Here is an 18,103-nt window from a genome sequence, read left to right on the forward strand (position 1 = left end):
GGAGAAGTGCCCGCAGGGCAGAGGACATGGCTGGTCACACACGCCCGGAAGCCATGTGATGACCAGCTGTCCTGCCCACTGATCCCTGTGTATCTAGTTCAGATGGAATTGTCCCCACTCACAAATGTTTCACAGCAAGAGAAGAACTAGCCTTGGATTTAATGATCCATGCTACCCCAAGAAAATGAGAAAAGGAGAGAAGAAGCGTAAACCACAGGCGGGGGAAGCCCGCACATCAGAAAGAGAATTAACCTCGGAAAACAAGTCAAAATTCCATGTAATCTGGACGATTCACACCATCGTTTAATCCATTTGGCAATGATTCATTGCACACTCACTACACGTCACGCACTGAGGAAAAGGCAGGGGACGGAACAGACAAAAACCGCTGCCCCCAAGGATCTCACATTCTAACACGGGGGGGTGGGGCACGACGACGCCATCAATAAAACACCTGGTATACCGGCTGGCAGCAAGGGCAGCGGAGGGAAAGGAAGCCCGGGAAGGCAACAGCCCATGTGAGTGTGACTGCGTTTCTGAGCAGGGTGCTCAGAAAGACCAGGTCTGAGAAGGTGAAGGTGGCCGAGGACACAGGCGGGGGAGGGCAGGGTTCAGCGGCGGCCTTTGAAGAAATTTCTTAAAAATCAATGATAAGGCCGGGCATAGTGGCTCAAACCTGTAATCTCAGCACTTTGAAAGGCTGAGGCAGGAATGATGGCAGCAGTGGCCCATCTAGAATGGCCGCTGCCAAGATGCTGGCGGCAGCGGGGAGGCATGGCTGGGCCTCTCACTCCATGGGGCAGGCAGGAGCCCGGCCCTCCCAGGCACTGGGTTCATTTGCGTGCACCTCAACATTCCTGTGCTCTTTGGGGCCCAAGAAGCCCCCCCCACTCCCTGTGGGCTCGGAAGTACCTGCTCCTGCCCTCACTGCAGAGTCTGGCACTCCCTGTAGCTGGAGCCAGGGCCCACAATCCGCTCCCAGAGGCTTCCCCCGGCATGGTTGCGAGTCGGGCGAGGGGGGTGCCCCAGGCTGCCCCTGAGTGTTGGAACTGCAGGGGGAACTCACAGTGACATCGCCTCCCTGTGCCCCGGATGCCAGCCCGGGTACTGTGAGGGCCTAAAGCCTTCACCCCAGGCTGCAAGGAGATGGACAGGGCAGCAGGATGGCTGCAGGAGCAGCAGTGGCAGCAGTAGGTCCCCTGTGCCCCATGTCCCCAAGGCTGCCTACTGTGCCACCTCCACCCTCGCACAGCTGGGCAAGACCCACTCCCAGGCCTGGAGCCCCCACAGCCGCCTCAACCTCGCTTCCTGCCGTGTCCCGGGAGCCCATGAGCACCCGGCTGAAGGCACAGCCAGGATTCATGGAACCAGCCCTGGAAGCATTGGGTTTATTTGTGCAGGGTGGGAGCACTGCAGGTGCAACCACAGCCGTCCAGGTTGCAGCTGTGGGCCCAGGCCTCCTGCTGGTCTTGGGGACCAGGGAGGACCCCCTAACACCACAGACTTGGGGGTGTCCCTGCTCCTGGCACCCACTCTGATCTTGGAGTGGGGTTGGGACCAAGCCTGGGTGCTGTTGCAGCCCAGCCAGGTGTGCACCCTCAGAGCAGTGCTGACACACCAGTCCCCTGCCATCTCAGCCCCTCCAGACTTTGGGCACCAATGAGTGTGGGAGGGAGGCCAAGATGGGGCTGGGAGCAGCTCAGTGCTGGCCTGTGGGCATCTCTTGGCACGAGCAGCCTGGGCACCATGGGCGGCAGTGGGAGGCAGACAGGCTCCTGGGAGGCAAGAGGCAAGTCCCTGGTGAGGCTCCACCTTCAAGCCAGGGTGAGCCTGAAGGCTGGGGGCCAGGCTGACACTCCCGAGGACCAGAGTGGGGACTTGTGGTGCCTTTTCCGGGCCCACCCATGGCTGCCCATGAACCAGTAGGCACGAATTTCCTCCCCTCTGAGGCCCGTAAAAGCCCCGGGTTCAGCCAGAGTGGAGAGGAGGACGGAGGGGACAGGACGACCAGCTGCAGAGAGGAGCTGCCGTCTCTGCTGAGGGCTGAACACTCGTTGGGATGACCTGCCTGCAGAGAGGAGCCACTTACTCCCAGCCTCCTCTCTGCTGAAAGCCTCTGAGCTGTTCTAACACTCAATAAAGCTCCTTTTTGTCTTGCTCACCCTCCACTTGTCTATGTACCTCATTCTTCCTGGACACAGGACAAGAACTTGGGCAAAGGTGCTCCCAGCCACAGAGGTTTCTGGTCAGAATAGCAACACCCCAAATATCCCATAACATTTTTGGGGGCTCATCTGGGATCTGTGGAAGGGTGAGCAAAAGTGGATCTTCTCTTTCTGTCCTTTCTTTGTGGTTCCTAAACTCCACAACAGCTAAAATGAAAGAAAAATACCAGGCCTCAGTCAATCAGTTAAATGTGACGACTAGTCTCCAAGTGCCAGACTCAACACATGGGGGCCAGGCTTGCTGGGGAGGACACTGTCAAGCGCCCATCACCCTCAGGTGTTGGGAATGTTGGCTCTGTTCCAACCCAGTTTTCCTTCATGGAAGTCTAGCTGTCACGTGGGACCAGAAGGAGGTCCTAGGGCAACTGGGGGTATCTGGCTGAGGTTACCCCTTGGTGTTATCCAAAGGCCCCTGGACTGACTCCAGTCCCAGGCCTCCCATGAGGGTGTTGGCACGAGGACCTCCACTCTTTCCTATCGTTCTTTTCTTTCTTTCTTTTGTGACTGTCATGGTTCCTATCTCTTCTTTATGTATGATGTTAAATGTTAAGGATGTTGTTGCAAACCAGAAATATTACTGGGTAGAATGAGCATTTGGCTGAGTCATCAAAACTGTAAAATGGAAGGTTAAGAATAGCACAGATGAAGCTAAGTGTGCCTTGGTATCTGTATATAAATTTGTGGCAAAAATGTTCTTGTTATTTCCTTGGTCGCCAACTTGGTGCCAAACACCTTGAGACCCAGAAGAGAAGCATGCTCTCAGGAAGGAAGCTTTTCTGTAAACGTGAGACCCAGAAGAGAAGCATAGTCTCGGGAGGAAGCTTTTCTGTAAACGTGAGACCCAGAAGAGAAGCATAGTCTCGGGAGGAAGCTTTTCTGTAAACGTGAGACCCAGAAGAGAAGCATAGTCTCGGGAGGAAGCTTTTCTGTAAACGTGAGGGCCGGTGGTCTGAGGACTCGTGTGTGCAGGCTTTCTTTGCTTTGCAGGGTAACTTGGACCTTTACCTCTGTTGTAGGATTGATCCAGCCCTCGTAGTGGCTGTCTCAGGAGAGGCTGCAAGAGGCAATCCCAGGGAAATAGAGAAGCAAACCCCAGAGGCACCTCCAGTGGAGGAATCAAACCCTTCCCTCCTCCCTATCCAGGTTCTCTCTCAATCTTTCCCCAGCCTAGAAATCCTCATTTTAGGCAGTTCCCAGTCAAATTAAGGGAGATCTTGGCAAGTTTTTAGATGGCCCTGACAGATAAATAGAGGCTTTCCAGAACCTAACCCAAGTATTTGAGCTCTCCTGGAAGGATGTCATGTTGCTTCTGAATCAAACCCTGACCACTTCTGAAAAGCAGGCCACCCCGCAACTGGCAGAGAATTTGGGGGATGAGCCGTATATCTTATCTAGGGCCAGGGAAGAGGAAACGCTTTATCCAATTGGAAAAATAGCAGTACCATTGGAGGACCCTAAATGAGACCCCAGTGATAAAATGGGAAAATGGAGGATGAAACACTTTCAGATGTGATACTGGAGGGCTTGTCAGGGACTGGGGCTGGGCCTCTCGATTGCACCAGGCTGGAGGGCTCGCGAGGGAAAGGAACTGGGCCTCTCGATTGCACCGGGCTGTCCGTGGTAGAGCAGGGATTGGCCCCACTGCCTTCCCAGGGGATGGCAGCGGCCTTGGTGAAGGGTGGCTCTCTGTCTCCTGATTCAGTCAATGAACAGCTGGTCCTAGGGGATAAGGGGATGAGTTTATTGCACAGGCAGCCCCTGATGTCAGGGGACATATAATAGGGAAGCAACAGTGGGAATGGGCTGTGGGACCAGATGGTACTTTGGGGGCATCCTGGGAGGGGCAACCTCGGTTTTTTGCAGTGGGGACCGGGAGGAAGTCCAGGAAAGAAAGGGAACGCAGAGGGTCTAATAGCCACCGTGTGGGCTCATGGACCCCAGAATCCCTGGATACACCTGTGACTGCTGCAAAGGTGTTGGGCCAGGGCCCTTCAGGAGGGTTTCCAGACCGTGCAGGGAGGAGGGCCCTTCAGGAGGGTTTCCAGACAGTGCAGGGAGGCCACCTTGGCCCTGTCCAGTTTGCCTTGGGGACCACTGGAGGACAGACTGTCCCTGGAGACATGGGTTGCCAGACCTAGGGCCGGTCTCTCAAATGGTACAGCAGGACTGATGGGTTCCCAGGCTCCTCTCCCCAGCTCCAGTTGTCCAGACCACCACTGCCATTCAGGAGCCCCAGGGATTCTGGGGGATTCAGGAGCCCCAGGGATTCTGGAGGAGGATGGACCACCTCCTGGACTCCAGAGCAGGCCTTTCAGTTCTCCTCTCCAATCTGGGCCCCACTCCCCATCTCTTGGCACAACTGTGAGTGGCATCTCAGGCCTCCTTCCTCCACCATGTCAGGAATCAATATAGTCTTGTGAATACGGGGAGCTTTTCTATGGAGGGTTTAATGTTTTTTCCTTTCAAAAGCCAGGCCTTTCCTTCTTAGGCCAGGCCCCCAGTTCCTGGGACTTCCTTCCTCCCCCTTGTTTGAGGAGGACGTGGCCCCACAGCTCCACCTGTTTATAACAGAAAAGCAGCAGAGGAGCTGCCGCCACCTGTTAGTAGCTGCAATTTGGTGAGGGACACTTGGGACTAATTTAATGGGTCCCTACACCCTCCTGAGGCCAGACTCCAGGAGAGCCCCCGGGAGATGCCCCACCCGTCTCGGACATATGCGCCCTTCCCCAGAGCAGCGCCGGGGGCAAAGGAAGAGCCCAGGACTCATCTGATGAACGAGTGGATGGACGGATGGACAGACTGACCAACAGGGCGGCAGCGGATGGGGTGTGTGCAGACGAAAGGTGTCCCCCCAAGAGCCTACTGGGGCCGTACCCCTCAGCTGCCTTCCATGCCAAGGACCAAGGCCAGAGACCTCAGAGCTGCCCACCCACAGGCCCGGGGCAGGGGCAGGGGCCACACTCCATAGGGTGAGGGGTGGTGCCCATAGGCAGCAGGGTAGGCTCCGTGGAGGGGCTGGGCCCTGGGCTGGACTTGGCTGGAGCCCAGGTCAGAAGGTTTGCAAAGCGTGGGCGCCAACAGGAAGCACCAGGACGCTTGCCTCTGGGTGAACTGTGCCCCCACACTGGGTCCATCAACCACCAAGGGCCCCCCAATGCACTCCCCACCCCGCCGCTGCAGGCGGTGGGACCTGAGGCAGCCTCCCAAGCCTCTCTGTGCACCAGCACACTCCTGAATTCGGTTTTGACTATTATTTTGCTTCTAACGTCCTCACACCTTTCTCCCCAGATCCTCCCCCTTCTGCTCCTTAAGGCTCCCACCCCATCCCCCTCCACCCAGGCAGGCTCTGCCCTGTAGACTTGAGTATGTGCCCTCCCACAACTCCAGGCATGCACCTGGCAGCTCTACCCCCGACCTGGGCCCAGCCCACCTTCTCCGTGAGTGCCTCCCATGCCCCCCACGCTGAGCCCACCGCACCCCGAAGCCCTCCTGCGCCCTCTCCCACCTCCTCTTGGGAGGTGATTGACAGGCCACCTGCCACCTGGGATCCAAGAGCAGTGCTCACTCACCCTTCGAGGCCCTCACGTTCCGGGTTCTCAACCTGATTGTGCACCCAGAGCGACCTGAGGCTACATGCAGATTCCAGGCCCCACAGACAACCGCCTCCTCCAGGAAGCCCACCGCCTCCTCCAGGAAGCCCACCACCAAGCCCTCGTCCAGGGCTCCTGTGCCAGGAACTGGTTCCAGGGAGAGCGAGACACTCGGGGCTGGTCACAGGGCTCAGATAAGACTCCTCTGAGCCTGGGGCTGGAAGCTGCAGCGGTGGTCTAGCAGTCATCGCCATCCCTCTGGCCTGACTGCGGTGAGGGAAGGTGCACCCCAGATTCCTGGCTTTGCCAAAACTGTGCCTGGCAGGGACCATGCATCCTCCGGGAGGCGCCGCAGCTCTGGGGGGACACCCGCAGCCCTCCCTGCCAAGGGGAGGAGGGAAGGTCGGCAGAGGCCCTCCAGGCTGGCTTCCCCTGCCACGCGGCCCCGCCTGGCCTCTGCAGGGCCCCAGGTGGGCCTGGGGTGGACCTGGATGCAGGGCGGGGCCCAGTCCATGCCAGGCACATACCTCCAGGCCCGCTCTGTGCCGCACAAACTTGTCTCCCAGGATTTTTCCACACGAAACCCGTCTCCCAGGGAATCAGCCAGTCTGATGAGCTGGGCGTTCCCACCCCGCCCTCCGGGGCCCCCACAGTCCTGTCCCACCGCAGAGGCTGCCCCGCACGCGCCAGGCCAGGGATGGAGCCCGGGACACCTCAGCTGTCAGCAGTGGCCTCTGGAATGAGCTGGGAGGCTGGCGGGATCCGGACCACGGGCAGGGTAGGTCTCCCACCCCTGCCCCACCACCCCGACCCCACCTGGTGGCCCAGCCCAGGCCTCGCCTGTCCTTTCAGTGGGCCCTCCCCTCCCCCTTTAGCCCCCAACGCTGATTTCCGACTCCCACCTCTAGCTTCCTTCCCCTCAGCACTGACCTCACCCTTAATGCTGCCTCCTAACCCTGGATCCACCCTCACTGAGGGGAAGGGTATGCCCGAGAGGAGAGCCCAGAGCCCGGGTCCAGGGTCCAGAGAGAGGCAGAGGCTGTCAGATGAGCTCGTAAGAGAAGCCCAGGGGTTGTCAAGATGTTCAGCTCCCACCCCCAGCCCTCCTAGGCTTATCCCCACCCCCCCATCTACCAGGGGCCTGTCCCGGAGGCCAGAGGCCTCAGAACCTGCCTGCTGGCTCCACTGGCTGTGGTGCTCGAAGGAGACCTTCTGGGCACAAGCCCTGCTTGGTCTGGGCCTCCCCCGCCACCCCACCCCCACCCTCACTCCCTCTCCATCCCGGCCACTGCTCTCCCAGACCCCCTGGTTCTTCAGCGCACACCGCTCCTGCCCCAACCTGGCATGCGCTGACAGGAGTGCAGGCCCCTCTGAGTCAACCCCCTGGGGCAGCCCCGCCCCCTGCACCCTGACTCATGTGCTGGGAACGGCCTCCCACCCGAGGGCCTGGGGGGCAGGAGCAGTGGTGCCAGGGTCCCAGAAGCCAGAGAGGGTCAAGTCAGCCCTTTGGAGGCCTCTGTGGGGGGTGAGGGGGTCCTGAGGGTGAGTTCCAGGGTCGGCAGGCCTCGGGGGAGGGCCGGTCCATCCACATGCTTCCTGTGGGGAGGGGGCTCTCTGGGTTCCAAGCACCAGGGCCTCCATGGAGTCCGGTTGGACCCTAAAGCTCCGTCCCTCCATCCTGTGTCCTGACCCCGGCACTGACCCCTGGCCCCCCACAGTGTCTCCTGCCAACCCCTTCCTGGGCCTCATCCCCGCCTCACCAGCAAGGCTGGGCTACCGTGGAGGCTGTCTGGTCCTTGGAGCTACCTAGGGCCCTAGACCCCCCAGGGGGTGGGACACCCTCCCCTTCATGCTGGGGGTGGCAGGACATAGGCCCCCTCAGGACCTCTGCCCTTCCCTGACACTCGGGACACAGAGGGCCCCTCTGTCCCAGCCCCACAACAGAGGGCTCGGTCCGGCCTTTACAGGCTGAGAACAAGAAGGACCCAGGGCCCCCGTGGCCCTGTCGTGGGATGGGAGAAAAGGAGGCGGGAGGCCAGGCTGGGACCTGGGGCCATGCAGGGCCTGTTCTTCCGCCCAAATTCCACCTTAAGCAGGCGGTGGCCCCTCCCTCCCACCTGGCCAGGTGTCCCCGCCCCCAGCTGTGCTCAGGGCTGGGCAGGCGTCTGTCTCCAGGCGGCCCTGGGTGAGGCTGGCGGGGCGGGGACTTCAGGGAGAGGGCCTGGAGGGACAGGACGTGAAGATAGTTGAGTTTGGAGGCGGCCGCCAGGCCTAGGCCCGGTGGACCTGCCGCCATGCAGGATGGTAACTTCCTGCTGTCGGCCCTGCAGCCCGAGGCCGGTGTGTGCTCCCTGGCGCTGCCCTCTGACCTGCAGCTGGACCGCCGGGGCGCCGAGGGGCCGGAGGCCGAGCGGCTGCGGGCAGCCCGCGTCCAGGAGCAGGTCCGCGCCCGCCTCTTGCAGCTGGGACAGCAGCCGCGGCACAACGGGGCCGCTGAGCCCAAGCCTGAGGCGGAGACTGCCAGAGGTAGGCCAAGGCACAAGGCAGGTGCCAGGCAGAGGGGACCGCGGCGGGGACGATGGTGGCGGAGAGAGGTGTCTGCGGGCGGAGGTGGTAGGGCGAGGGCAGAGGCCGCAGTGAGGCTGGCTCCTGACTCACCAGGCCTCACACTGAGTCACGCACCCCGCCCCAACGGGCGTGGGGAGAAGCCATGGGTGGGGCTCCCCATCCAAGCAGGGACCCCCGGGTCCTCCAGGGACAGAGCCTGGCCAGGCCCCAACTGTGTCCTCAGCCTAGAGCCTCCCCCGTGGGGGATGACAGGGAAGGCTGGCACACGGCAGGCGGGCCAGGCCCCTCAATCGGCAAACCCGGAACACGCACGCGACTGCCCCAGAAGCACAGGCTCATGCACGGTCTCAGGGACACCCAGACACCCACGCTTCTCCCACACCTCATGGGAATGAGCAGAACAGGAAAGCGGGGAGAGGTGTGGGGGGGCTGGGAAGTCCTGGAGGAAAGCCAGGCCTGTCTGGACCAGGGGCTCCCTGAGGAATTAGAGGGGAGGGCCCCGCTGGAGTGACCCAGATTTCTCTGTGGGAACAGCAGGTGGAGGAGCACCCCTCAGTGCCAGCCAGACCCACCTGTGGCGGAATCCTGGCCCCACTCACGCGAGTGCGTGTGCATGCGTGTGAGTGTGAGTGACAGGAGCACACAGATGCTGTGGTTGAGGGCAGTGGTTCTAGAACGTCATTTCCTCCTTCGCCAGCTACAGCAACAGGGATTAAGGTCAGACAGTAAGAGGAACCTCCCAGAATGCCAGGGACCCAGGTGCCAGTTCATCGTGGTGTTTAGAGGGGACCCCCAGGACTGGTCTCCAGCTACTGGCCAGGGGGAAGTGAAGGTCACCCAGCGGAAGGGCCGGCCCGGCGGCCTGGACTGTGGGGTCCTCCCTCCAGGGGCCTCAGCCTTGCTGGTGACCAAGTTGGGTGCCCAGGGGTCATGGGGTGGAGGACGGTGAGGGAAGGGTTAATTACCACCCTGGCTACCCTGCCAATTAGAGGGGGGTGGATTATAATTGGGGGGTGGGGGTGAGGTCCCCAGGCTGGGGCGTGCCCCTACTCCGGGCTGGGCCTCACCAGCGTCAGAGAGTTAATAGCCCCGGCCCAGAAGCCCCATTAACCAGGGTGAGTCTGGGGCCCCTGCTGTGGGGGTGTCCCCAACAGAGCATCCAGCTCTGGGCAGAGTTGTGGGAGGGCCATGGCCCCCTTCCCTGTACCCCACACTGAGCCCCTCAGCCAGTGGTCGCTCTGCTGGGCCTTCTCATGCCCCCGCCATCAGCCCGTCCTCTCTGCACCCACCCACGAGTCCATCCCTCTCCCCACTCACCATCCACCTGCGGGACCCACCATTGTCGCCGGCTCTCCCACCCCTCCGTCCACCACTCTGTCCATCCTTCCAACAGTCACAGCAGCCCTCCCATCCTCCTCCTGCCTGTCTCTCCATCCACCCTCCGCCCTCCACCCTCTGTCCACCCGCCTGTCTGTCCACTCACTGTGGAGTCGGGCTGACGCAGCTGCCCTTGGCGTGTGTGTGGCTGGACGGGGTGGGTGTGGCCCCTGCCTCGGGCTCTGCCGGGTGGGAGAGAGCACTGCAACAGGGCATACTGGTCCAGGGAGACGGTGTCACTCTCCTGTGACTGGGCACAGATGAGATTTGGGCACAGGAGGGGCTCAAAAGGAGTGTGAGTTGGGGCAGGCCAGCTTGGCTTCCTGGAGGAGGAGGCTGGGCGCTGTACCATGGCAGCGATTGGAGAACTGATGTCAGAGTCCCTGGCACATTCCTCCAGGCGACCAGGAGGTCAGTGGGTGAGCGCATCTGCCTTCTTGGGCAGAGGAGGCACAGCTGGGGGGTGGGCTGTGGAAGGTGGACCACCAGGGCTGACATGTGAGGAGACCAGGCCATGGCAGGAATGGGGAGGTCCTGGCCCCGAAGCCCCTGGCCTCCCTGCCCTGGATTGGAGGCTGCTCCTGGGGTTGCGAATAGCGATGGAGTGGGGAGGAGGCAGGAGGCCGGGGCTTTGCTGTGTGGCAGAGCTGGGCTACCACTGTCCCTCTCCACAGGCACATCCTGGGGGCAGTACCACACCCTGCAGTCTGGCTTCAGCTCTCGCTCTCAGGGCCTGAGTGGGGACAAGACCTCGGTGAGCAACGGGCCCAGCCCGAGGGGGACAATCTGAGCTCTGCAGCTCGGAGAGGGGGAGGCTCTGCGGCAGGGCTGGACGCAGGTGAGCCCAGGCACGTCCTCACTGCCCCCTCTCGACCCACAGGGCTTCCGGCCCGTCGCCAAGCCAGCCTGCAGCCCAGCCTCCTGGTCCTCCCGCTCCGCCGTAGACCTGAGCTGCAGTCGGAGGCTGAGTTCTGCCCACAACGGGGGCAGCGCCTTTGGGGCCGCTGGGTACGGGGGTGCTCAGCCCACCCCTCCCATGCCCGCCAGGCCTGTGTCCTTCCACGAGCACAGTGGGGTTGGCAGCCGGGCCGACTATGACACACTGTCCCTGCGCTCGCTGCGGCTGGGGTCCGGGGGCCTGGACGACCGCTACAGCCTGGTGTCTGAGCAGCTGGAGCCTGCGGCCACCTCCACCTACAGGGGCTTTGCCTACGAGCGCCAGGCCAGCTCCAGCTCGAGCCGGGCAGGGGGGCTGGACTGGCCCGAGGCCGCCGAGGTTTCCCCGAGCCGGACCATCCGTGCCCCTGCCATGCGGACCCTGCAGCGATTCCAGAGCAGCCACCGGAGCCGCGGGGTAGGTGGGGCAGCACCGGGGGCCATCCTGGAGCCTGTGGCCCGAGCGCCATCTGTGCGCAGCCTCAGCCTGGCTGACTCGGGCCACCTGCCGGACGTGCGTGGGTTCAACAGCTACTGTGGCCACCGAACCCTGCAGAGACTCAGCAGCGGGTGAGTGTCTGGGCCTGGCACAGGGAGGGGGCTTCTGCCACAGGCCCAGCCTGAACCCAAAGTTAGCCTGACCCTTGACCCCTGGCTCCGCAGTTTTGATGACATTGACCTGCCCTCAGCAGTCAAGTACCTCATGGCTTCAGACCCCAACCTGCAGGTGCTGGGAGCGGCCTACATCCAGCACAAGTGCTACAGTGATGCAGCGGCCAAGAAGCAGGTGACCACCCGACCACCCACTCACTGCCCCTGGTGACCTCCCTCAGGGCCCCACCACCTCCCACTGACCTCTGCTCACTGACCACCCCTCATGGTCCCCAAGCTGACCAGGCAGACCCCACTGTGTCCAGAGTCCCCTCAGCAGAGGAAGAGCAGTAGGGTCCAGTTTGGATACACGTGCATCACCTGCATACATCTGCATACACTTGCGTTACCTCTGTACGCCCGCATACACCACCTCCATACACCCGCATACACCTGCATCACCTCCATACACCCGCATACACCTGCGTCACCTCCATACACCCGCATACACCTGCATCACCTCCATACACCCACATACACCTGCGTCACCTCCATACACCCGCATACACCTGCGTCACCTCCATACACCCGCATACACCCGCGTCACCTCCATACACCCGCATACACCTGCGTCACCTCCATACACCCGCATACACCTGTGTCACCTCCATACACCCACATACACCACCTCCATACACTCGCATACACCTGCATCACCTCCATACACCCACATACACCTGCGTCACCTCCATACACCCGCATACACCTGCATCACCTCCATACACCCACATACACCTGCGTCACCTCCATACACCCGCATACACCTGCATCAGCTCCATACACCCGCATACACCACCTCCATACACCCGCATACACCTGCATCACCTCCATACACCTGCATACACCACCTCCATACACCCGCATACACCTGCATCACCTCCATACACCCACATACACCTGCGTCACCTCCATACACCCGCATACACCTGCATCACCTCCATACACCCACATACACCTGCGTCACCTCCATACACCCGCATACACCTGCATCACCTCCATACACCCGCATACACCACCTCCATACACCCGCATACACCTGCATCACCTCCATACACCCACATACACCTGCGTCACCTCCATACACCCGCATACACCTGCATCACCTCCATACACCCGCATACACCACCTCCATACACCCGCATACACCTGCATCACCTCCATACACCCGCATACACCACCTCCATACACCCGCATACACCTGCATCACCTCCATACACCCGCATACACCTGCGTCACCTCCATACACCCGCATACACCTGTGTCACCTCCATACACCCGCATACACCTGCGTCACCTCCATACACCCGTATACACCTGCATAGACCCGTATACACCTGCGTCACCTCCATACACCCGCATACACCTGCGTCACCTCCATATACCCGCATACACCTGCATCACCTCCATACACCCGCATCACCTCCATACACCCGCATACACCCGTGTCACCTCCATACACCCGCATACACCTGAGTCACCTCCATACACCCGCATACACCTGCGTCACCTCCATACACCCGCAGACACCTGCGTCACCTCCATACACCCGCAGACACCTGCGTCACCTCCATACACCCGCAGACACCTGCGTCACCTCCATACACCCGCAGACACCTGCGTCACCTCCATACACCCGCAGACACCTGCGTCCCCTCCATACACCCGCATACACCTGCGTCCCCTCCATACACCCGCATACACCTGCGTCCCCTCCATACACCCGCATACACCTGCGTCCCCTCCGTACACCCGTAGACACCTGCGCCCCCTGCATACACCCGTATACACCTGCATCACCTCCATACACCCGTATACTCCTGCATCACCTCCATACACCTGTATACACCTGCATCACCTCCGTACACCTGTAGACACCTGCATCCCCTCCATATCTACATCTACGCACCTGGACACATCTGCACACACGTGCATAGTCTGCATCCATCCACATGCATCTGTGCGCCCCCATATGCCTCCGCCCGCAGGCCCGCAGCCTTCAGGCCGTGCCTAGGCTGGTGAAGCTCTTCAACCACGCCAACCAGGAAGTGCAGCGCCACGCCACGGGTGCCATGCGCAACCTCATCTACGACAATGCTGACAACAAGCTGGCCCTGGTGGAGGAGAACGGCATCTTTGAGCTGCTGCGGACACTGCGGGAGCAGGACGATGAGCTTCGAAAAAACGTCACAGGTGCTGCCTGTCCCCTCCTCCACCTGTCCTTCCTCCACCTACCCCCCTCCATCTGTCCTCCATCTACCTGTCCTCCATCTACCCCCTCCTCCACCTGTCCTTCCTCCATCTACCCCCCCTCTGCCTTCCCCCCTCCACCTGTTCCCCTCCTCCACCTGTCCCCCCTCCTCCTCCTCCACCTGTCCTTCCTCCATCTACCCCCTCCTCCACCTGCCCCCCTCCACCTGTCCTCCATCTACCCCCCTCCTCCACCTGCCCCCCTCCACCTGTCCTCCATCTACCCCCTCCTCCACCTGTCCTTCCTCCATCTACCCCTCCTCCACCTGCCCTTCCTCCACCTGCCCTTCCTCCACCTGCCCTTCCTCCACCTGTCCTTCCTCCACCTGTCCTTCCTCCACCTGCCCCCCCTCTGCCTTCCCCCCTCTCCCCGCCCCCTCCACCTGTCCCCCATTTACCCCCTCCTCCACCTGTCCCCCTCCACCTGTCCTCCATCTACCCCCTCCTCCACCTGTCCTTCCTCCATCTACCCCCTCCTCCACCTGCCCTTCCTCCATCTACCCCTCCTCCACCTGTCCCCCCTCCACCTGTCCTCCATCTACCCCCTCCTCCACCTGCCCCCCTCCACCTGCCCCCCCTCCACCTGTCCCCCCTCTGCCTTCCCCCCTCCCCCTGCCCCCCCCCTCCACCTGTCCCCCCTGCCTTCCCCCCTCCACCCCCCCCCTTCCCCCCTCCACCCCCCTGTCCCCTGCTCCCCCCATGTCCTTCCTCCTCCACCTACCCCCTCTGCCTGTCCCCTACTCCTCCTGTTCTCCCTCTGTGTCCCCCCAACCTGGTCCCCCTCCTCCACCTGCCCCCTCCGCCTATCCTCCCACCTGTTCCCCCTCCTCCACCTGTCCCCCTTTTCTGCCTGTCCCCCTCCTCCTGTCCCTCCTCTGCCTGTCCTCTCTCCTCTGTTCTGATCCCTCCACCCCATTTGGTTCCCTTCTGTCCCTTTGTCCCTTTTGCTGGCCATGCTTCTACTTGGGCCTCCCCTGCCCGCCTCTTTCCTGGACCCCTGGCCACTCTGTCCTGTGGCTTTGTCTCCTTGGAGCCACCTCCCGCACCAAGCCTGCTCACCACACCCCACATTTTGTCCCCTTTTGCTTGGTCCCAGCTCTATCACCCCAAATGCCACCCCAGGGTCTCCCCAGCAGGGCTTGTGGGGGAGGCACAGAACACCAGGCCAGCCCCTGGGGAGAGGCAGGACCTCCTCACTCCATGCCCAGAAAAGTGGAGGGGGTTGGAGGGCAGACTCTGAGAGCAGCCTCCCCCGTGGTCCAGGGATCCTGTGGAACCTCTCATCCAGTGACCACCTGAAGGACCGCCTGGCCAGAGACACGCTGGAGCAGCTCACTGACCTGGTGTTGAGCCCCCTGTCGGGGGCTGGGGGTCCCCCCCTCATCCAGCAGAACGCCTCGGAGGCGGAGATTTTCTACAATGCCACCGGCTTCCTCAGGTGCGCCAGCCTCGGGCAGTGAGGCAGTGGGGTGGGGACTGCGGGCAGGTTCATTGTAGGGACTCCGCCTGGCCTGGCGTTCACAGCCCCACACACAGCACGCCCCGCACTGGGGGATGGGCGTGCAAGGGCCCAGGATGGGATGGGACGGGGCCTGGGATGGGGGGTCCCTGGGTGGCTCTGATCCGCCTCGGTCCCCAGGAACCTCAGCTCAGCCTCTCAGGCCACTCGCCAGAAGATGCGGGAGTGCCACGGGCTGGTGGACGCCCTGGTCACCTACATCAACCACGCTCTGGACGTGGGCAAATGCGAGGACAAGGTGAGGGGCGCGGTGCGGGAGGGGGGGGCCGTGCACCCCGGGCCACCGCCCTGACCCGCGCCCCTGCCCGCAGAGCGTGGAGAACGCGGTGTGCGTGCTGCGGAACCTGTCCTACCGCCTGTACGACGAGATGCCGCCGTCCGCGCTGCAGCGGCTGGAGGGTCGCGGCCGCAGGGACCTGGCTGGGGCGCCGCCGGGAGAGGTGGTGGGCTGCTTCACGCCGCAGAGCCGGAGGCTGCGCGAGGTGGGCACCAGCCTGGGCGGGGCGTGGGGGTGTGCTGCGACCCCGGCCCCACTGACCCCGCCCCGCTCACCCCGCCCCGCTCACCCCGGCCCTGCTCACTCCAGCCCCGCTCACCTTGCCCCGCTCACCCCGCCCCCTGACTCCAGCCCCGCTCACCCTGGCCCGGCTCACCCCGCCCCGGCTCACCCCGGCCCCGCTCACCCCGCCCCACTGACCCTGGCCTACCGCTGACCCCGGCCCGGCTCACCCCGGCCCCGTTCACCCCGCCCCGCTGACTCCCCCCGCTCCGGCGCAGCTGCCCCTCGCCGCCGATGCGCTCACCTTCGCAGAGGTGTCCAAGGACCCCAAGGGCCTCGAGTGGCTGTGGAGCCCCCAGATCGTGGGGCTGTACAACCGGCTGCTGCAGCGCTGCGAGCTCAACCGGCACACGACAGAGGCCGCCGCCGGGGCGCTGCAGAACATCACGGCAGGCGACCGCAGGGTGGGGCATCCAACCCAGACCCGAGGGGCTCCCAGGGGTTCATGCTGTGGCGGGGGAGGGCAGGGGAAAGAGGGAAGGGAGGAGGTAGGGGACGCAGGGGGCCCGCGGAGCCTCCGAGGTCAGTCTCCCAGTGGGGCAGGCCTTGGGCCCTGGGAGGACTGGAAGTTCTGCCCTGGGTTTGAAGGGAGGCACCTGATCCAGGCTGCGGATGATGTCCCCAACTGGGGGGCAAAGGCGGAAGCAGAGGCCCCCCTGAGGGTGGCAGGAGGATGCAGCGACCCAGTTGTCGCAGGACCCCCCAGGTGAGGGTCTGAGGCCTCCGGTCACGGCTCACACCCTCCCTCCCCACAGTGGGCGGGGGTGCTGAGCCGCCTGGCCCTGGAGCAGGAGCGTATCCTGAACCCCCTGCTAGACCGTGTCCGGACCGCAGACCACCACCAGCTGCGCTCACTGACCGGCCTCATCCGAAACCTGTCTCGGAATGCTAGGAACAAGGACGAGATGTGTGAGTCAGGCAGACCCTCGTCCCCACCCTGCTGGGCCCACACATCAATTTTGTCTTTACATGTGGGCTTCAGGCCGCTGGAGTCAGTCCAGCTCCCTGAGGGAGGCAGGGGACCCCAGGTGCCCAGGTGGCCGGGAGTAGGGGTGTAGACTGACCCCCGGCCTCCCACAGCCACGAAGGTGGTGAGCCACCTGATCGAGAAGCTGCCGGGCAGCGTGGGTGAGAAATCGCCCCCAGCCGAGGTGCTGGTCAACATCATAGCTGTGCTCAACAACCTGGTGGTGGCCAGCCCCATTGCCGCCCGAGACCTGCTGTACTTTGACGGGCTCCGAAAGCTCATCTTCATCAAGAAGAAGCGGGACAGGTAGGGGCCGACCCAGGCATTCAGCAGCCTGGCCAGGGGTCCTCCCAGCCCACCCTGCTTCCTGGCTGTGTGTCCCCTCCTGACTCCCCTCCACCCTCAGCCCCGACAGTGAGAAGTCCTCCCGGGCAGCGTCCAGCCTCCTGGCCAACCTGTGGCAGTACAACAAGCTCCACCGTGACTTCCGGGCGGTACGTCTCCCGAGCCCAGAGCGAGCCGGGACCCGGTGCAGGGCATGGGATGCTGGGGGGGGGTCACGGAAACCCACGTGGAGCAGACAGTGAAGAGGCCAATGGGAGAATGGAGACCAGGGACCCAGAGGGGAAGGGTCCGGGCCACACCCCGCACACTGCAGGAGGGACAGAGGGCAGAGGGCTGCATGGGCAGACATGCACCCTGACCTTGGGCCTCTCTCCACTGTAGAAGGGCTATCGGAAGGAGGACTTCCTGGGCCCATAGGTGAAGCCTCCTGGAAGAGGAGAAGGTGACGTGGCCCAGCGTCCAAGGGACAGACTCAGCTCCGGGCTGCTGGGCGGCCCAGCCTGGAGGAGAAGGCTGATGACCGAGGGGCCCCTCGCTAGGACCCCTGTGTGCACCTTTGAGAGTCCTGGGCCACCAGGAGGGGCAGGGGCTTATAGCTGGGGACTTGGCTTCCGCAGGGCAGGGGTGGGGCAGGGCTCGAGGCTGCTCTGGGGTATGGGGTGGTGATCCAGTCACATTGGCAGAGGTGGGGCTGGCCGTAGCCTGGCAGTATCTTGGGATAGCCAGCACTGGGAATAAAGATGGCCATGAACAGTCACTGCCCTGTGTCCTTCCATGGCTGGCCTGACCCTGTGGCTGGCAGCATGATCCTGGGATGTGAGGTGTCCCCAGGCACCCCCCTGCTCCTGAGGACACCCACCCCCTGGGCTCACACACAAGCCTCCCAAGGTCAGAAGATGCAGGACACGGAGAGCCCAGCAGAGGGACAGCTGACACCTCAGGGCCGAGAGGGGACAGGGTGGGCAGCAGGTGCACCACAGACACAGATGGAGCAGAGCTGGGGGCCTCAAGAGCAGAGGGTGACCGGAGTGGGAAGAGGGGGGCTGCCTCGTGGGCTATACTCATTCAGTAAAAGAACCCAACTCCCTCTCCGCCCGCCTTGGGCCCGGAGTTGCCTGG

At 62.7% G+C, this 18,103-nt stretch overlaps 2 protein-coding genes across 4 annotated transcripts in view; one reads left to right on the top strand and one right to left on the bottom strand.

Annotated features, from left to right (window-relative positions):
• The window catches only part of LOC126936564 (interferon-induced transmembrane protein 1), a 135,262-nt gene that overhangs the window by 84,499 nt on the left and 32,660 nt on the right, over positions 1-18,103 (bottom strand). The gene's annotated exons all lie outside the window — the stretch shown is intronic.
• PKP3 (plakophilin 3) lies at positions 8,000-17,741 on the top strand. The gene is made up of 13 exons (XM_050759296.1): positions 8,000-8,341; positions 10,435-10,514; positions 10,641-11,266; positions 11,360-11,483; positions 13,333-13,537; positions 14,858-15,032; positions 15,234-15,351; positions 15,425-15,595; positions 15,891-16,076; positions 16,428-16,581; positions 16,753-16,945; positions 17,046-17,133; positions 17,366-17,741. The coding sequence occupies exons 1-13, from the start codon at positions 8,110-8,112 to the stop codon at positions 17,399-17,401; spliced, it is 2,388 nt and encodes a 795-aa protein (XP_050615253.1). The 5' UTR covers positions 8,000-8,109; the 3' UTR covers positions 17,402-17,741.

This window comes from Macaca thibetana, chromosome 14, assembly GCF_024542745.1.
Source record: "Macaca thibetana thibetana isolate TM-01 chromosome 14, ASM2454274v1, whole genome shotgun sequence".
Taxonomy (NCBI): domain Eukaryota; kingdom Metazoa; phylum Chordata; class Mammalia; order Primates; family Cercopithecidae; genus Macaca; species Macaca thibetana.